Source organism: Nyctereutes procyonoides, unplaced genomic scaffold (assembly GCF_905146905.1).
Source record: "Nyctereutes procyonoides isolate TBG_1078 unplaced genomic scaffold, NYPRO_anot_genome, whole genome shotgun sequence".
Classification (NCBI taxonomy): Eukaryota; Metazoa; Chordata; class Mammalia; order Carnivora; family Canidae; genus Nyctereutes; species Nyctereutes procyonoides.
Window position 1 is genome coordinate 9,288,429 of NW_026575160.1, and position 18,402 is coordinate 9,306,830.

At 40.6% G+C, this 18,402-nt stretch overlaps 1 protein-coding gene across 1 annotated transcript in view; it reads left to right on the forward strand.

Annotated features, from left to right (window-relative positions):
• The window catches only part of DNAH11 (dynein axonemal heavy chain 11), a 299,232-nt gene that overhangs the window by 25,242 nt on the left and 255,588 nt on the right, over positions 1-18,402 (forward strand). The window contains exons 8-16 of the mRNA XM_055314731.1: positions 3,971-4,108; positions 4,416-4,540; positions 5,115-5,310; positions 7,828-7,932; positions 8,081-8,473; positions 14,290-14,622; positions 14,840-15,094; positions 15,172-15,341; positions 15,597-15,819. Of these exons, the coding sequence (XP_055170706.1) occupies positions 3,971-4,108; positions 4,416-4,540; positions 5,115-5,310; positions 7,828-7,932; positions 8,081-8,473; positions 14,290-14,622; positions 14,840-15,094; positions 15,172-15,341; positions 15,597-15,819 (1,938 nt within the window). The remainder of the gene's footprint in view (positions 1-3,970; positions 4,109-4,415; positions 4,541-5,114; positions 5,311-7,827; positions 7,933-8,080; positions 8,474-14,289; positions 14,623-14,839; positions 15,095-15,171; positions 15,342-15,596; positions 15,820-18,402) is intronic.

Here is an 18,402-nt window from a genome sequence, read left to right on the forward strand (position 1 = left end):
CGCCACCCAGGGATCCTGGAAAAATTATTTCTAACGTAGGTACAGGATGATGATCTCTATTTTGCCTTTAGGTTCCAGGGAATAAATACTTACAGACAGTTTTCTGAAGACCATGATTCATGCCTGCTCTCGGCAAAGACATGACCAGGAAGGGCAATGGGACCAAACAGTGTTCTACCCTAATAGGAAACTGTAGTTCAAAGCCTACAATGTTGGCACTGAGTAAAAAAAAAACAAGACAAAGCACAACACTAAAAGATGTTTCTCCAGAATTTACAGTGTCTGCATGAAGGTAGACCGAAATGTATAAGATAAAGTATCCAGAAAAGTCTTTATGCAGTAAATTTGAAGGCTTGAAAATTATGAAGTGTACAGTGGTTCAGGTGGTAAGAGATTGAAGAAATCTTGTGAAGAGGCAAACCTAGGAAAAATACAAAGACGTACTACTTCATTAGTGGCAACAGCATTATGAAAAGCCATGTTACGTAGTGAAACAGAAGTAGAAGAAAAGGTAAACTGTATGGATCTCAGATGGTATATTCAGGGCAAGAAGCATGTGGTGGGAGTCCATTTTTCATCTTTTGAGGCTGATCAGAAAGAAGAAGTCTAAACTCTTCACAAAATAGCTCTCAGTTTCATGATGACAAGGAAGCAAGAGGTTCATATGCCCCCCCGCCCCGTTCTCATCCCAGAGGGTAGTTTTTATGTATCTGTAATGCTGAAAAATTAGGACAATGTGTACTAGCTAAAAGGTTAAAACTTTTCTTTACTACCATTTGTGGACTTTTCAGTATCTCAAAAGAATATTTTTTTCTGTATCTTTTCTCTTGTGTACTTGGAGTCAAATCTCAATAAGCATATCAGGTAGGCAAGTTGAGAGGCAGCTGGGAAGCTCCTAGTGTTTGAGTTGTGGTCAGTACAGTAAGCATTTGAAAGAACAAGTTGTGGAGTAAATGCATTTCCCCGGTGTTGGTAGAGTGCACTTGTTTGTGAAATCAGTGTTGGCTTTTGAACGTTAACCTGAAATCCGAAGTCAACAAGATAGTGGTTGGAAGAAGAAAGTTAATTTGCATTTTGCTAGGTAGCAGCTAACCAAGCAGGTCTTTAAATATTTAGCAGTTTCTATACTGGTTATAGTGGATATGACTGGGTAGGGGGAAAAGCCAAATGTGTCTAAACTGACCTCTAAAACATAGTTAGATTTACATTTTACTTTATATAGTTTTTTCTTTGTGAGTTTTTTTTTTCAGTGAATGTAGTTGATGTAAAAATTTAGAGAATGTTAATGAGGCAGTTTTTAAAGAAAATGATATTTTTCCTATAATTTTACTTGAATTCCAGCATAATTAACATACAGTGTTATATTAGTTTCAGGTGTACAATATAGTGATTCAACAGTTTCTGTACGTTACTCAGCACTCATTGTAAGTGTACCTCTCTATTCCTCATCACCTATTTTACCCATCCCCACCCCCACCCACCGCCCCCTGATAACCACCAGTTCTCTATAGTTAAGAGGTTTTTCATTTCTTTTTTTCCTTTGCTTTGTTTCTTAAATTCCACATATGAGTGAAATCATAGGGTATTGTCTTTCTCTGCATGACTTGTTTCGCTGAGCATTATACCCTCTAGATCTATCCATGTTGTAAATGGCAAGATTGCATTCATTTTTATGTCTAATATTCCATTGAAAAAAATATATGTTCCACTTCTTTATCCATTCACCTCTTTTTTTTAAAGATTTTTAAAATTTATTTATTCATAGAGAGAGAGAGAGAGGCAGAGACACAAGCAGAGGGAGAAGCAGGCTCCATGCAGGGATCCCGACATGGGACTCGATCCCAGGTCCCCAGGATCACACCCCGGGCTGCAGGTAGCACTAAATGCTGTGCCACCGGGGCTGCCCCTCCATTCACCTCTTGATGGGATACTTCCATGTTTGGCTGTTGTAAATAACGCTACAGTGAGCATAGTGGCGCATATATCTTTTCACATTAGTGTTATTGTATTTGGGTAAATACCCAGTAGTGCAATTACTGGAACATATATAGTAGTTCCATTTTTGATTTTGTGATGAACCTCCATACTGTTTTCCATGGTGATTACACCAGCTCGCATTCCCACCAAAAGTGCACGAGGGTTCCTTTTTTCTCCACGTCCTGGTCAACCATTGTTTAAGGAAAACAAATTTTGAAGAACACCTATTATTTCCCTAAAAAGAATTAAAAAAGCTTTCTTTTTGGGCATGTTGCTAATAAGGCACAGACCAAGCTTGGTATATGGTTTTCTGCTCATGGTATTTTCTTACTTTGAGGAGGTATCTTTTTTTATCTTTAAAGATTTTATTTATTTGAGAGAGAAAGTGTGTGCGTGAGAGAGCATGAGTGGGAGGAGGAGGAGAGGGAGAAGGAGGCTCCCTACTGAGCAGGGAGCCTGAGGCAGGAACGTGGGAGCAGGACCTGAGCCAAAAGCAGATGCTTAACCGACTGGGCCACCCAGGCACCCCAAGGAAGTATCTTCTTTTAAAGAAATATCTCTATAACAGGCCTAATAACTAACATTTTATGAAGCCCACACAGTCAGCAAGTGACAAAAATAATTTTCAGTGGCACCATGGTTGTTGAGAGCCCACACAGGGAAGCACAGACCCTAGTGCCAGACTGCCCAATGTCAAATGCCAGCTCTGCCACCAGCGGTGTGAATTTGGGGAACATACTACCTCTCCACCGCTCCATTTTTTTACCTGAAACCTATGATAACAGTTAAAATACAGCACCTGGGGATCCCTGGGTGGCGCAGCGGTTTGGCGCCTGCCTTTGGCCCAGGGCGCGATCCTGGAGACCCGGGCTCGAATCCCATGTCGGGCTCCCGGTGCATGGAGCCTGCTTCTCCCTCTGCCTATGTCTCTCTCTCTCTCTCTCTTTCTCTCTCTCTCTGTGTGACTATCATAAATAAATAGAAATTAAAAAAAAATACAGCACCTGGCCACCTTGTCAGCATTATATAAACACTGCTTATGGAGAAATACGTGTTTTAATTACACAATTGTGCTTTCAAAGAAAGCTGTCTCACACAGGGTCCACATGGGGCCAAAAGTAAGGCTGGAGGCTAATGGATACCCAAGGTTAGGCTTGCAAGTAGCTGAGCTTTGTGGAATCTGGTGGGGGAAGTTAGCTGGGATCTGGGCAGGGGGTCATGGACTGTGCAAGGACATTTGGAGGACCTTTACTTTTTTGCTGCTGGTAATGTGTTCCTTTTAAGGTCACATGTTTTGTTTTTTTGGTCTCCCTACTCATTGGCCTCTTCTCCTTGCTAGTAGGCTTGTTCCCTACTAGTTTGACTGCTGTAGGTTCAGCTGCTGTGTCCTGGTTCTCTTCCTGAGCAAGGGAGAAGGTGATTAGTTCAAGGCATTAGTTTGAGGTAGAACATTTACATCAAAGGAACTATCCGCCTGTGGAGTGCTTGTCCTGGGAACAGGTCACTGCTGCCCGAGGCCAGCTGGGGTGACTACATGGTCTGACCTGGAACACAGGCTGCCGGGGACAGGACAGTCACAGTAACTGATAACATTCGGTATAATATTAGTGGTGTGACCTGGAGGTCTTCACTGGGGATATTTGCATCAAAAGAGCACTTGTATAGGAGGGGAGAGTGAATAAGGATGGATTTTGCTTCTGCTTTTATATCTGCAAAGCATCCTCAGCCACATTTCCTGGCGCCCAGCAGGAAGAAGTAGTGTTACCGTGAGCAGGGATTGCTGACAGTTCGTTTAGGACTCCTCGAAGGAACAGAAATTACATTTTGTATCTGTTTTATTGGAAAACTGTTTTGGATTTGGATATAGTTGATTCTTGTCGGGTTCTGGATTTTTGCTTTAACCCTAGTCATGAAGGAGGTTTAATGGGGGAGATAACTGAGTAACTATATTAAAAATCCATGGTTCTTAACCTTTTAACCTTGATTTTTACAGCTTTTGACTGTATTTGGGAATTTTCTAGAGAAACCAGTTGTCATGGAAATTTTCAGCCCACATTACAGCACACTGGTGCACATGTTTAATGCAGAATTGGATACGTGTAAGCAATTGTATAATGAGCATGTGAAACAGGTAAGTAGGGGATGAAGCTGAGCACATCCCCAGCCTCATTTTTGTGGGTGGTGGCCATCAGCTAGAATTTATCTCAAGATCTAAAGATTAGATAAGGAAGGTAAACCTTTTATCCCTTTATTTGATTGCCTTCTGCAGGTGAAGAACCTGCTCTAGGACCCATAACTACTATTGAGATTACTTAACACGTAACATTTCACGTCTTTGTACTGTGAAACTACCAAAATGAACAATTGCTTACAAGGTTGGAAATGCATGCTGATTAAACATTCCCTTCCTCCCTCTTCACCAAAATATGATTTTGCAGATCGAGCATGGAAATGTCATTCTTCACAGGAATATGCCATTTACTTCAGGCAACATCAAATGGGCTAAAGAGGTCTTTGAACGACTTCAGACGTTTTGGTCCAACTTTGCATCTCTCCGGTATTTGTAAGTTATTGGGCTTATTTCATGGTAAATTAATTATCCTAATGAGACAGGCAGGTTTTTTTTTAGAGGGTAGTGAGTTGTTCATTTCAGCCCTTGAAGAGTCATTGCCCTATTTAACTTTTTGTTGGCTGAGTTCATCGAGAGAGATCCATCCCCCCATCGTTTTAGAATACATTCAGTGGGACCCTTAAAACTTCCATCCGTTTGCCCGTTGCAGGTCCTTACATATTTTCTTCCCACTTTTCCTTTGCACCTGCAGTATGTTGGTAGTTTTTGGTTCCTCTTCTTCAGTTACTAGCACTCCTTTTATTTGACAGATTCTGTACCTTCCTCTTTTCTTTGTAGGAACTGGTAACTTTCTGCTCTTGTACTTTGGTTACATCTCTGGAGTTGCTTTCATTTTGTAACTCTATCTTTTAAGGCAAAAACAATTCATAAGCATTATTTGGCGTTTCTTATTTCTATTCCTGTTTTCTATAGTGCATTTAATTTTACTTTCTATTGTATGTTTCATTGTAAAGTAGTTAAGCTGACATCTAATATGTAGGAAAGTAGAAAAATCATATTCCTACAGATTCTTGGAAAGTCCTGATGATGCCCTAGTTTATCAGAAGTATATTGAAATGGTCGCTTTGCTAGAGCAATTTGAAAATCATATCTATGATGAATGGAAAAGTAACGTGGATGAAATCTGTGAATTCAATTTGAATCAACCCTTGATTAAATTCAGTGCCATAAATGGTCTTCTCAGTGTCAACTTTGACCCAAAGGTAGGGGTCTGACGTTTCTAGGTTTTATATATTTTTATTTTTATTACAAGTATATTCCTGATACTTCCGGTCATTTACATTAATTTGGGAGAATGTTAGTCCTATGAGGATTATAACTGAAATCAGCTTCTAATGAGTCTTTGTTTTAGAGATTTGTTTCCCAAATGCCATATTAATTACTTTTTTTTTTTGCCTTGCGATTATTTACTGCTTCCACCTTTACTGGATAATGAGCTGAAAGTAGGGTACATTTCATTTTATCTTTGTGTTCTGTGTTTCTAGCATAGTGTTGGGCACTTGATAATACTTAATAAATGTTAGCTCAGTTGAATGTAGTCATTAGTGTTTTATAAGAGTTTTCTGGCATGAATTATATTTGTAGCACACATACCGTTTTTAGTTAATTAAAATTTTATCATGTAAGATTTGGAGAATCCATAAAACATGGAATGAGAATATCCTTCAAGGAGGGCAATAAACTGTTATATGTTGGTTAAATTGGTAATTTTTATATAATGGTTTTCAAAAAAACATAAAACAACATATAAATACCCCAAATAATATGAATAGTTAAGTATATCCAGGATGAAAATTACCTTTATTGAAGAGATGGTTTTTATCCTATGATAAACCACCTAACAAAGAAATTTCATAGATTATCTGAATAAGTTTATTTTCCCAAAATTTCATGTTATGTGATAATGAAAGTGCAGGAACTTTAATAGCAATTATATATATAGATGGTTGTGTGTATACATATTTATGAGTAACATACTATATGTACTTATAACTGATAAATGATATATGTGTATGTATATATTTTAACCTGTCTCCAACTCTAAGAGCTTGGTAGGAGGCACAAAATAAACCTTTTCTGTTTACTTAAATGAATATGCTTTACAGGAAAGGGCAAACAAAATATCTGTTTGTTGTCATTACAAAAAAACTAGTAAACATTTGGCTAATTTTTTAGATAGTGGAGATTACGTGCTGTTTTTTTTAGTGATTGTCCTGTCTTTCATGTCAGTTCGAATGTATGTCTAGGTAAGAAGTGAGAAAGTTAGCCTCAGTGGATTTGTTATAATCTGCACCCAAATTCTCATCTGTTGTCCTAAATTATTACAAAAAATAGCATCGCTTAATTATGTTTACAAACCTTAGCACACGTATATAAATATGACTGAGAGAACTTAGGATTTGGGCAGCCCCAGTGGCGCAGCGGTTTAGCGCCGCCTGCAGCCTGGGGTGTGATCCTGGAGACCCGGGATCGAGTCCCACCTTGGGTTCCTTGCATGGAGCCTGCTTCTCTCTCTGCTTCTCTCTCTCTGTCTCTCTCTCTCTCTCTCTCTCTCTCTCTCTCTGTGTCTCAGTAAATAAATAAAATATTTTTTAAAAAAAGAACTTAGGATTCCTTCTATGTCTGATTTCATAAAACCTGCTTAAAGAATCTAAATTCCTGAGATGTTTCAGGAATAATTCCTGTGATTGTACCTGAAGGGATTCTAAAAACAAAATGTATGGTACTAGTTCACCTGTGGTGTGACAGCCTAAGGAAGTCAACTGGTTTACCTTTTAAACATGTTATGCAGTCTTTTCCTCGGAGCCTGTGATTTATAGATATAGTCACTTCTGCTACAACATGACATATGCATTCCTAAAAATCACTGTGCTATGAAAGATTGCACAATAAAAAGTAGAGCACTTATGGGGAAGATGGGGGTTAGGGTTAGCGCACTTAAAAGCTGTCAGCGGTGCATTAGAAAATAGGAAACTAGGAAGAACAGCACTTTATACATTTTAAATGGCCAAATAATACTTAAATACTACAGTAAATTTGCCACTTACCCTTGACAAAGACCGGAAGCTTGCTCATGGAAGTGGGTGTTGGACAGGGGGCAGTTTGTGCATTGTTGTGGTGATAGAAGGAGGGCTGTCTGATACCAGGCAGAAAGTTGTACCCCCTGTGTGAATGGGAGTGGCTCATCATACTTGAGTGAACTGAGGTATTTGGTGGCTGTTGGCATAGGAGCATTTTGCATATTTCTAAGCCTTTCAGTTGAGTGCAGTTTTTAGCATTTACCTAGTGTTTCTTGCTAATGAAATTGTAGTTAAGCAGACAAAATTTGTGGTAGGCCCACATTGCTAGTCTGTCAGTTATATTGCAACAAATTTATGTTTTCAAAACAAACATTGTAGCAGAACAGCATTGGGAAAAGATTGAGTCCCTGTATAGCCTTCCATTTCACATCTCTATGTGCACATGTCACTCTTTTGCTTGAATTCTTTCTCTGACTGTGGGCCACAGCCAGTGATTTATACCTTTGTTATTTATACTTCTGTGTCATAAGAATGTATAATTACTTCTATAAAAAAAACATATGAAACAATAGCCTTTTTACATTGAGGATTTGAAAATATTATAATCATTGGATCAAATTTTAAGCGTTTGGATTTTAATGTGTTAAAAGAGAATGACATTCTTAAAATACACAATAATCCTTGATTTTCTTTTAATAGCTTGTGGCTGTATTGAGAGAAGTGAAATACCTTTTGATGTTGAAGAAGTCCGACATACCGGATTCAGCTTTAGCCATCTTCAAAAAAAGAAACACTATTTTAAAGGTTAGTGTTTGTAGATATTAGGGCATTTTTTGAACCGAAATATTTTGATTTGTAATGCTGACCATGTAGACCTATAATACTTTTATGCCTCTAAGATATGTAGCTTTAAATATTTGGTACTTTTTGTCTTGGGATTTCCTTTTCCCAGTACATTGGAAATCTTGAACTTCTTGTGCAAGGCTATAATAAGTTGAAGCAGACTCTTCTGGAAGTGGAATACCCTCTGGTTGAAGATGAGCTGAAGGCCCTGGATGAGCAACTGCAGGCAGCCGTGACGTCACTGACGTGGCAGGATGACTGCTGCGAATACATCGAGAGGGTGAAAACAGCCACGTCTGAATTGGCACACAGAGTGGAGCACACACAGAGCAATGTTAAAGTGATCCAGCAAACCATGAAAGCTTGGGCAGAGTGTACGCTCCTTCCCAGGAGGGAGCACAGAAGGGAGACTGCCTTTACTTTGGAGGACAAGGCTGATTTGTTTATGAAAAAATACAAGCTAATTCAAGAAGATGGCTGCAGGATACATAACTTGGTGGAGGTAATTGCTTTTAAGGTTTTGACATTGACTGAGGATCTTTTCAATTAGTTGACAAAAGAGCAGACGTAACCTAATAATGTTGGATTCCTTTATTGGGCTGGAGAGAGCTTTATGTATGATTTTGTTAAGCATTTAAAATGGAGGAATTTGCATTGCTCACCTCCAGTTTTTTCACGGGCCTACAATTTCTGCAGCCCTTGCTTATTTTCATTCCTGAGGGAAGAGATTGGAATGTGAGATATATTGATGAAACAGAAAGCCTAAAGCTGGAATCCTTGTCTTTGTCATAGCTACATGCTCTTTTGGATGCTATTCATAGCTGGCGCTGTTTGAAGAATGCCTGTAGGTGCCAGCCATCTTGACCGTGTCACCTCCTGCCACCCTCTCAGCCTTCTCGTAATGGTGGACAATAGTCACTCTCCTTTTACTATGTATTTGAATTTTCAAAAACAGTTAACAGGCACTATTCTAGAGTTATCAATTTAAGAGAAGACAAAAATAAAACCAAAGAAACAAGGCAGAAAAAGAAAACAAATGCAACCAAACAAAAAGTCCCTTATCTCTTGGACCTTACATTCTAGTTGGAAAAGGTAGAGAAAATGACATATATGGAATAGGTCAATTGGTCATTGGAGAAATGGTAAAAAAATATACATATATATTATATATAATATACATATATATATTATATGTATATACACAGCAGGTAGGATAGGGAATCATTGGTATGCAGTGTATTTTTATATGCGGTGATCTGAAACCCTTCCATACTAAGGTAGCAGTTCTGCAGAGACCTGAAAGGGAAAGAGAATGAGCCATGTGTATATCAGGAGAAGGGTGTTCTAGGTAGCAAAAAAGTATAGAAGTTTGAGGAAGAAGCACAGGTGGTCTATCCAAGGATCAGTTAGAGAGCCAGGATGCCTGAAGCAGAATTTGCAAGGGGAATAGTAGTAGTTGATGAAGCTTGGAAGGGACCAAGGACAGATACATGGTATTGACAGGCCATTATGAGAACTTGGGTTTTTACCATGAGGTGAAATAGCAGCCAGACACTCTCTACTCAAAGGCTAGCCTGTTGAGTGTAAATCAGAGGGGAGCAAGGAGGTGGTAGGAGGTAAAGAGACCTTTGAGAGATTATTATCATAATTCAGGTGATAACGGCTTGGGTCAGAATGGTAGTGATTGAAACAATCATGCTAGATATATTTTGAAGGTAGAGCCGACAGGATTTGCTATGATGAGTCAGGAGAGAGAGAATTCAAGGATGGATTCAAATTTTTTGGTCTGAGCAACTGGAAAATTGGAGTTTGCCTTTACTGATATGGGGGAGAACTGTGATAGAGTGGATTTTGTATAGAAAAGAGAGGCTTGGGGCAGCCCCGGTGGCCCAGCAGTTTAGTGCCGCCTTCAGCCTGGGGTGTGATCCTGGAGACCCGGGATGGAGTCCCACATCGGGCTCTCTGTGTGGAGCCTGCTTCTCCCTCTGCGTGTGTCTCTGCCTCTTTCTCTCTGTGTCTGTCATGAATAAATAAAATCTTAAAAAAAAAAAAAAGAAAAGAAAAGAGAGGCTTTGGTTTGGCCCATGTTAATTAGACACATATGCCCACAGACCTGGAGTTTGGGGTAGAAGACCAGGCCAGTGACATAGAATTGAGAGCCAGGAGCACGTATGTCATATGTAAAGCCAGGGACTTAGAGGAGTTCAAGTAGGGATTAATGTAGGGATTAATAGGTAGAGGAGAGGTCCAAGGACTGACCCTGAAGTCATCTCTGAGGCCAGGGAGAAGGGGAGGGTCCAGCACAGGATGCTAAAAAGGAGGCAAGTGAAGCAGAAGGAAAAATCGAGGGAGATGCTGTCCTGGAAAACAAGTCAAGAAGAGATGCCAAGGAGGAGAAAGCATTTGACTTTGTCCCATACTCCTTCAGGACCTGAAAATGAGGGCGGAGGCTGGCAGATGTTGCAGCGTGGAGGCCTTTGATGGCTGTGACAGAGCTAACTTGATACAGCGGAAGCTAGATTGGAGTGGCTGACAAGAATGGGAGAAATGGGACCAGAAAGCCACTAAACTGAGGATGTCTGAGGTGGCCGGAACTAAACACTCTGCAGGGCCTGGGGTGTGTCAGAGATGGGGAGGATTTTATTTTTAATGTTGGTTGAGGTTTCTGAGTGATTGTATGTTGATGGGAGTGATCTAGTAGAGGGAAAATAATTGTCAGAGGTTAAGTCCTGGAAGGAAAGGGATTTTGTAAATACATGTGGGAGTTGGCTGTAGCTAAGAATTTGGGGAGTTCATCTGCAGTAACTGGAGGGAGGAGGGCAAAGGACAGGAATGAGGCGCTCACAGCCGGGCAGCTCGAGGGAGATACATACAGGGAAGTTCATTTTCGCTCTTATTAAGGAAAAAAGGATGGGAACAAAAAAAGCATATTCCGTATTTCCTTTGGAGCATGTTCATTACACGGCATCATCTCTATAGATGTATGTGGTCCTCAGACCATGACACTCTCCTTTGGCCAGGGCAATGACACCCTCACTGTGCACACACACCACCATCACAGAGCACCATGGCCTGGGGTTTGCCCCCTGTAGAGGTTGGAAACCAGGTTGTTTAGTCTTGTGTTTTCCAAAATCCAGGCCTGAATTTTCTCAGGCGTTAAGTGAAGACACTTGTCTCTAGGCTAACTCTCAGTGGGAGAACAAGCAACAGACCATGGTTTTTCTCCTGAAATTGACTATAGCCAATCACGTAGTTTAGTATTCCATTGTCATTCGCTTAGGGTGAGCCTCCTAAGGGCCCTAGTACCCTTTTTAGATTCTTAAGATATTTGAGTGAACAGAATAAAGAGCCTTGCTTCTGTGCCGCTCGCATCCTAGTGAGGGGAGAGACGGAATAAGCAGCAGGTGTAAGGCAGGGACGTTAGAATTGGTTGAGTGCTGCAAAACAAAGATGAAATAAGAGCAGGGCGCAGGAGTTTTGGAGTGCTGGGCTGGGGTTTTAAGTAGGATGATCAGCATGGGCCTAAATGAGAAGGTAAGATGAGTAGGAAGTTACGGAGTCCACGTAGTGAGTACTGGGAAAGGAATATTCCAGACAGAGGAAACAGGCTTCAGGGAGGACCATGGCATGTGTTCCGTGCAGGGAGGTGCATGTGGGGCAGCTGAGGGAGTAGCGGGGTGGAGAGTACGATGAGCTGAAGTCAGATGCTCACGGGGTGTGAGGAGGGGGACGGGCACATCAGGGAAGTCCTCGCAGGCCTCTGTACACACTTGGGCTTTTACTCTGGGCTACGTGGGCAGCTCATTGCAGGACTTGGAAGAGAGGGAAGTAAACATGATCTGCCTTTCATTTGGAAGAGAGACTGGCTTGTTGTCGTGTTGCAACGCCAGGAGCACAGGAAAGGCAGAGGGCCTGGTGGGTTACTGTGGCAGTGACCTAGGTGACAGATGGGCGATGCCTGGGCTGGGGGCGGTGATGATGGAGCCGGTCAGAAGTGGCTGGATTCTGGATATATTTTCAGTAGAACAAACAGAATTTCCTAATAGGCTGGATGTGAAGCATCATAGAGGGAGGCATTGAGGATTATTCTAAGAATTTGGTCCCCTCAGAAGATAAGGTTGGAAGTTTTCTACTAAAAGATGGGCTCTATTCTTTTTTCCTTAAGTCAGAAACTAAGCAACTCTGGAGACCTTGTTCTCAGTATGGGAACAGAGGAAAAACTCTAAATTGAGAGAAGTCAACTTCAAAATAGGTATAAAATCATTCCCCGCACCCCCCCTCCCCCATATCAGCCCATGATTTTGAGCCTGGTCCTCAGACTTCCACTGAGGAGTGTCACTGGGGGGAAATTTGTGGAAATATTACAGAGGGTAGGTCATTTCTGCCTTTTCATGCTGCACCCTGTGTGGCTGGGGGATCTCAGGCAATAGTTTGCAGGCAGAGTCCAAGATGAAGAAAGAAGGGTAGAACCATGAAAGCTTGGATCTGGAAGGGACCTGAGCCATCACTGAGTGACCCCGAGCCCTTCTTCCCTTTTTCTCTTTATATTAAAATGTTGAAAATAAAAACAATTCTTATGAATGGCATTGCAGTATATAAACTGGATATCTTGGGATGAAAAAGTATCAACAATGAGCAGTCACAGATACTGTACTGTGAATGTTTGGAAGAGTCCTTTTTAGGGAATCAAGAGGTCTTTTTTTGTTTTAAGATTTTATTTGTTCATGAGAAAGAGAGAGAGAGAGAGAGAGAGAGAGAGAGGCAGAGACACAGGCAGAGGGAGAAGCCGGCTCCATGCAGGGAGCCTGACGTGGGACTTGATTCCGGGTCTCTAGGATCATGTCCTGGGCTGAAGGCGGCGCTAAACCACTGAGCCTCCCGGACTGCCCAAGGGAGTCAAGAGGTCTTTTTTTTTTTTCCTAGCTTAGGTGCTAGCTTCCTACCAGTGTGACTGTTGGTGTATTAAAGGTCTTTGTTTTTATATCTTTCAAATGAATAGGCTAAACAAGATGGTCTTTAAGGATTTTTTTTTTTCCAGCTCTAAGATCTATACTTCTCCTTTTTAGTGCCTACAAAGGAGCCAGGACTGCTATGTACAGCTGCCCAGGATATCTGTGGCACAACACATGACTCTGGGGGTGTAGGTCACATACACTACAGACACATAGAGCTGTGAATGGTTCTACCTGGTTGGGCAGTTTGGCATCGTGAAAAAAGAGGTCCCTAAATTTGTTGAGGGCAAGAAATCCCTCAAAGAACTTTCCAATCTTGGACCTATCTTATTACTTCTGTAGCTATGGTTCTTGCATGTAACACACACCTTTGAATCTGGATCATATATCCACAGTAGCAAATGATCAAAGAAAGGACAGAGTATAGTCAACCCTATAAACAGCTCTCGTTTCAGTACTCCCTCTTCTCTGTGCTCTAGTTTCTGCCTTGGGCATCTGCGCTCTGGACTGTATGACTATGTAAGCTTTACCACTCAGAAAGATATCTCTGGATATATCTGGAATCAACTCTTGCTACCCAGCTGACCTTTTCAAATCTATGTCCTTAGTCCTGCCACACTGTAGGCTCAACCTCTAGCAGTCCTAAACCATATCCATGTCTGACCGTGTCATGCCCTGTTGACCTGTTCATGACCCATACTCTTGGGAGATGTCAAGGTAGAAGAACTTAATACTGTTGAAACACAAAGGGAGTTTTGACCATACCCAGCTGTTGTTCCCCAAGTTGAGTTACTGTTCCATAGGTTGCTTATAGGTGGTTTGCACAAAGTGTTTGGTTGTTTTGGGTAAACCAAGTTAAGTTGATTTTTAATTGTAGTAGAGTGAATCTCCAAGAAAGACTTAGAGTACTTAGCGCTCTGCTGACTTAGTGATCTTTGGATAGCCCAGAGCAGTGTTCTCTGAAAGATTAGTTCGGGAAACATCATTTACACATAAGGGCATGGAAGACAAAGCCCAAGGCCACATAGAGTTAGGGATAGAGCATGAATGCCTTCTAAATGTCTAGTACATATAGAAAGCATTAAAAACTCATGGATTTATTGTTTGTATTTGAAGACAGCAATTTTCATAATGATTTTTCCTTTAAAGGATGACTTTTGAATGTATTTTATAACTGATACTAAGTGTTACCAAATATCTGCTCAGATATTTAGTGTTCAGCTTAAGGTTCTGTGACCTGGCATTTAAATGTTCCTATCCTGTGCACAAAAATGCAGTCCCTTCTTTAACAAAACATTTAAATGGAAAGCTTTCATCTTTGTACTCATTATTGCTTGTACTCCTCTATTAATATTTATGTTTCTAGGAAAATAGGAAGCTCTTCAAAGCTAATCCTTCTCTGGATACCTGGAAGATTTATGTGGAATTCATTGATGACATTGTGGTAGAAGGCTTTTTTCAAGCTATAATGCATGACTTAGACTTCTTTCTGATGAATACGGAGAAACAGCTGAAACCCGTACCATTTTTTCAAGCACAGATGATCTTAATGCCCCCTGATATTCTTTTTAAACCTTCTTTAGAAAGAGAGGCTGGGGATGGCTTCTATGATCTCGTAGAAGAAATGCTTTGCAGCAGTTGTAGAATGTCTGCTCAGATGAAGCGAGTAGCAGCACATCTGGAAATAGCAAATTATCAGGTATTTCCTCTGAAAATGTGTATGACCTTTCATATTAATGATTTAACAATGAATTGAGATAATGGGGAGCACAAGGAAAGGAAAATTTGGGAAAAAACACTGTTGTTGATTTTACCAACTATTCTCCCTTTGAAGAATGGCGTTGGGCGATGGTAGATTGTATGTAATTGACAGAGCGGGTTGGTTTTAACAAACGCTTGCTTTTCCTGTCATTTAGAATGACATGGAGAATATGTTGGGCCTGGTAGAGGTCAGGCAGGAGATAATGAACAGAGTGGCAGATGTCATCAACAAAGTCTTGGACTTCAGAAATACCCTGGACACATACGCGTACCTCTGGGTTGATGACCGAGCTGAGTTTATGAAGCATTTTCTCCTGTATGGCCAGACTGTGTCATCTGAGGAAGTGGTTGCTCATGTGTATGAAGAAGTCCCTGCACAACCACCAACTCTCGAACAATTCAAAGAACAGGCAAGGAAAACACTTAGTATTCGATGTAGTTGCTCATTTTTTATTCAACTGTTAAAGGAATTTTTTTCTAATTATAGATCGACATTTATGAAGCTCTGTATGTTCAGATGAGCAAGTTTGATGACTTCAGAGTATTTGATAGTTGGTTCAAGGTGGACATGAAGCCTTTCAAAGTGAGCTTGCTGAACATTATTAAGAAATGGAGCTGGATGTTTCAGGAGCATCTTTTGAGATTTGTCATAGACAGGTAGTCTTCTATGCTTCATTGTTTGAAATTACAACTTATAACACCAGACTGCTTTCTAAAGTTGAGACATAAATCTTAAGTACATTAAAAACTGCCAGTTTCTTAACAGAGATAATGAGTAATGTTTAAGTAGAATCTTATTTTCATTATTTCCCTATCAGAAGTCTTCTAAAGGTTTTAATGAGCTTAATTTGGGTTTGTCTGTGTTCATGTATGTATATGTGTGTATGTATATCTGCAATATGTATTTAATAGTCTGAACGAGCTACAAGAATTTATAAAGGAGACAGATGCTGGACTTCAGAAAGATTTAAGTGAGGGTGATCACGATGGCTTAGTTGATATCATGGGGCATCTTCTGGCAGTAAGAAGCCGACAGAGAACTACGGATGAACTCTTTGAGCCACTAAAACAGACCATCATACTCTTGGAAAACTACGGCCAGAAGATGCCTGAGCAAGTCTATATTCAGTTGGAGGTAAGTGTAGTCGTAAAAGACCCATAATTAACATAAGTTGGCACTTCCTTTAGCCTAGTTCTTTACATGCCCTCTCTTAGGACATCCTATGACACCCTGTACTGTAGATAACTGTAGGCACTTGACAGGTTAGGAATTGGAAACTTAAAGAGATTTAATACATCTTTCAAGGTCACACGAATCACTGATCCAGCCAGCATGAATCTAGGTGTGTTTCATGCCAACATACCCCAGCTGACGGCTGTGCTCACTGCCTTCATGTTAGGAGGTAGTTAGCCAACAGCCTTGGAGCTGCTCCTTGGAGTTCCACTTAACCATCCTTTTCAGACATGAAACATATCCCTAGTCTTTGGAAGGGTCCTAGTCTTTGGAAACCTATCATGGACATTTTAATAGAAAATAAAGTCCAATTTGGATGGAGAAATCACTGTTTTCTAAATAAGAGTTCTGTGTCGTTCTTCTGTTGCTATGCTCTGGAAAGACTTGGTGGCTGCTCTGTGCTCAGTGAAGATCAAAGTCTTTTTAGTTAAACTGAAACCATGAATCAGGTTCTCACAGTCGAGCTTCTATTCCCATGCCTATGTGGAAGATCTACAGATATTTGCATTACTCACTAGCTTCCAGAATGGGCTGACACTTAACCTTGCAAATGTGAGTAGTGGACCCATTAACTTAAGAAAACTTGTGATCGGAGCCTGGGACTCGAATTTGTTTTCAAGGACCAGATGAGTCCACTCCGTCAACTTGCCTCAGAGCATGCTTCCTGTTCAGTGAAATCTCTCTCCAGATCCTTCACTTTTAAAATTTGTATGGTCTCCAGTTTCCCACTTGTTTGTTGAGGTCAGATTCACAGTTCACATACCATACAAGTTATCATTTCAGAGTGCCTAGCGTTTAGTACGTACGTAATGTCATGTAACTGCCACCTCTGATCTCAGAACATTTTTATCACTTGGAAGAGAACCTCTGCACTCATTAGCCACCCATCCCCATTACTCTTCCCTACCACCCTGCAACCAGTCCTTGGCTGCTGCCAGTCTTTGCCTGTTTCTGTGGGTTTACTTATTCTAGAAACTTCGTGTAAATGGAATTGTGCAATAGCAGGTATTTTGTGTCTGGCTTCTAACACTTGGCATAATATTGTTGAGGTTCAATGACACTGAGGCATGTGAATGCTGTATTCTTCCTTGTGTCTCAACACCGGTACATTGTGTTTACTTACATCTACCACAACTTGTTAAGCTTTTCATCTGTTGTTGGACTTGGGGACATTTGGGTTGTTTCCATCTTTTGGCAATTGTGAATAATGCTGCTATGAGCATGGGTGCGCAAGTATTTATTTGAGTACTTTTTTCCCTCCCTCCCTCCCTCCCTCCCTCCCTCCCTCCCTCCCTCCCTCCCTCCCTCCCTCCCTTCCTTGGTACCTATTTTCAATTTCTTTTTGTAACACAGAAGTGAAATTGCTGGGTCCTAGGGTGATTCCAAGTTTAACTTTCTGAGAAAACGTCAAACTTCTCACAGCAGCTACTGCCTTTTCTAGCTCTTGTTTTGTTTGTGAGGATTAATGCAACAGTGTATTTACAGTTGCTCTCTTTTGACTATAGAAACTATAAAGAATTAATAATACAGATGCATTACTAAATTCTATTTAACTATAAAGCTGTCCCTAAACTGAAATCTACTTAGACACAGAGATGAAATGTGGAATAATAGGTACATAACAAGAGTGAGAGATGAAATAGTGTGAGGCACACTGCAAATATTTGTTTTTAGAAAGCTTTGGGTATTCTTTGAGCTGGATCTTGGACCTTAAAATAGAGAAACCAGTTATAACACAGGCCTTCAATATGGGGGATTTTAGCTATGGCTTCTAGAATTTGTATTATAAGAGTTAGGCTCATTGTAGATCATGAATTATTGAAAATGTTTGGCTTTTTAATATTTTGAAAGTGGGCCACCTTCTAGCTACACATGTGCCTCTGTCAGTAATTCAGGCTGCTCAAGAGAAAAAAGTAAAATTTGTAGACAATACAAATGGCACGTGGAGGATAGTAGTACCCCAATTTTATTTTAATTAAACTGGCTTGTGATAGTTACTGTTTGTTTCTTCTTCACAGTCATTAGCAGTTATAACATTTCCCAAATACTTGCCAATGCTTTGGTCTGTGGCTGTGTCCTCACTCACTCCGTATCTACAGTACTGTCTGAGGCAGGATTAAATGTTAAAGTATGGATTTTATCAAGTCCTTTCCTTGTTAAGAAGCCTTCACTGACTGCCTTTAGCCTCTGAATACTGTCCAGTTGCCATTGGAGCTCTATTCTATCCAACCTGCGCTGGTAGTCTTACCCTACAGGATCTCAAGGGATCTTGCCCTAATTTCTGCCTGCTGCAACCCAGTCATTACACTCAGTCACAGAATCAGTGCTACCTCTTTGTAGAGATCGTATCATTGAGACTTTGGAGATTATCTGATCTTTGGATTTCAAGGAAAATCTCTTTATCAAGTAGAATCTTACTTGGAATCCCTAAATATGAAGCAGGTAATAGCAGGTCTACTGTAACCGGTAAGGGCTTAAGGTGTT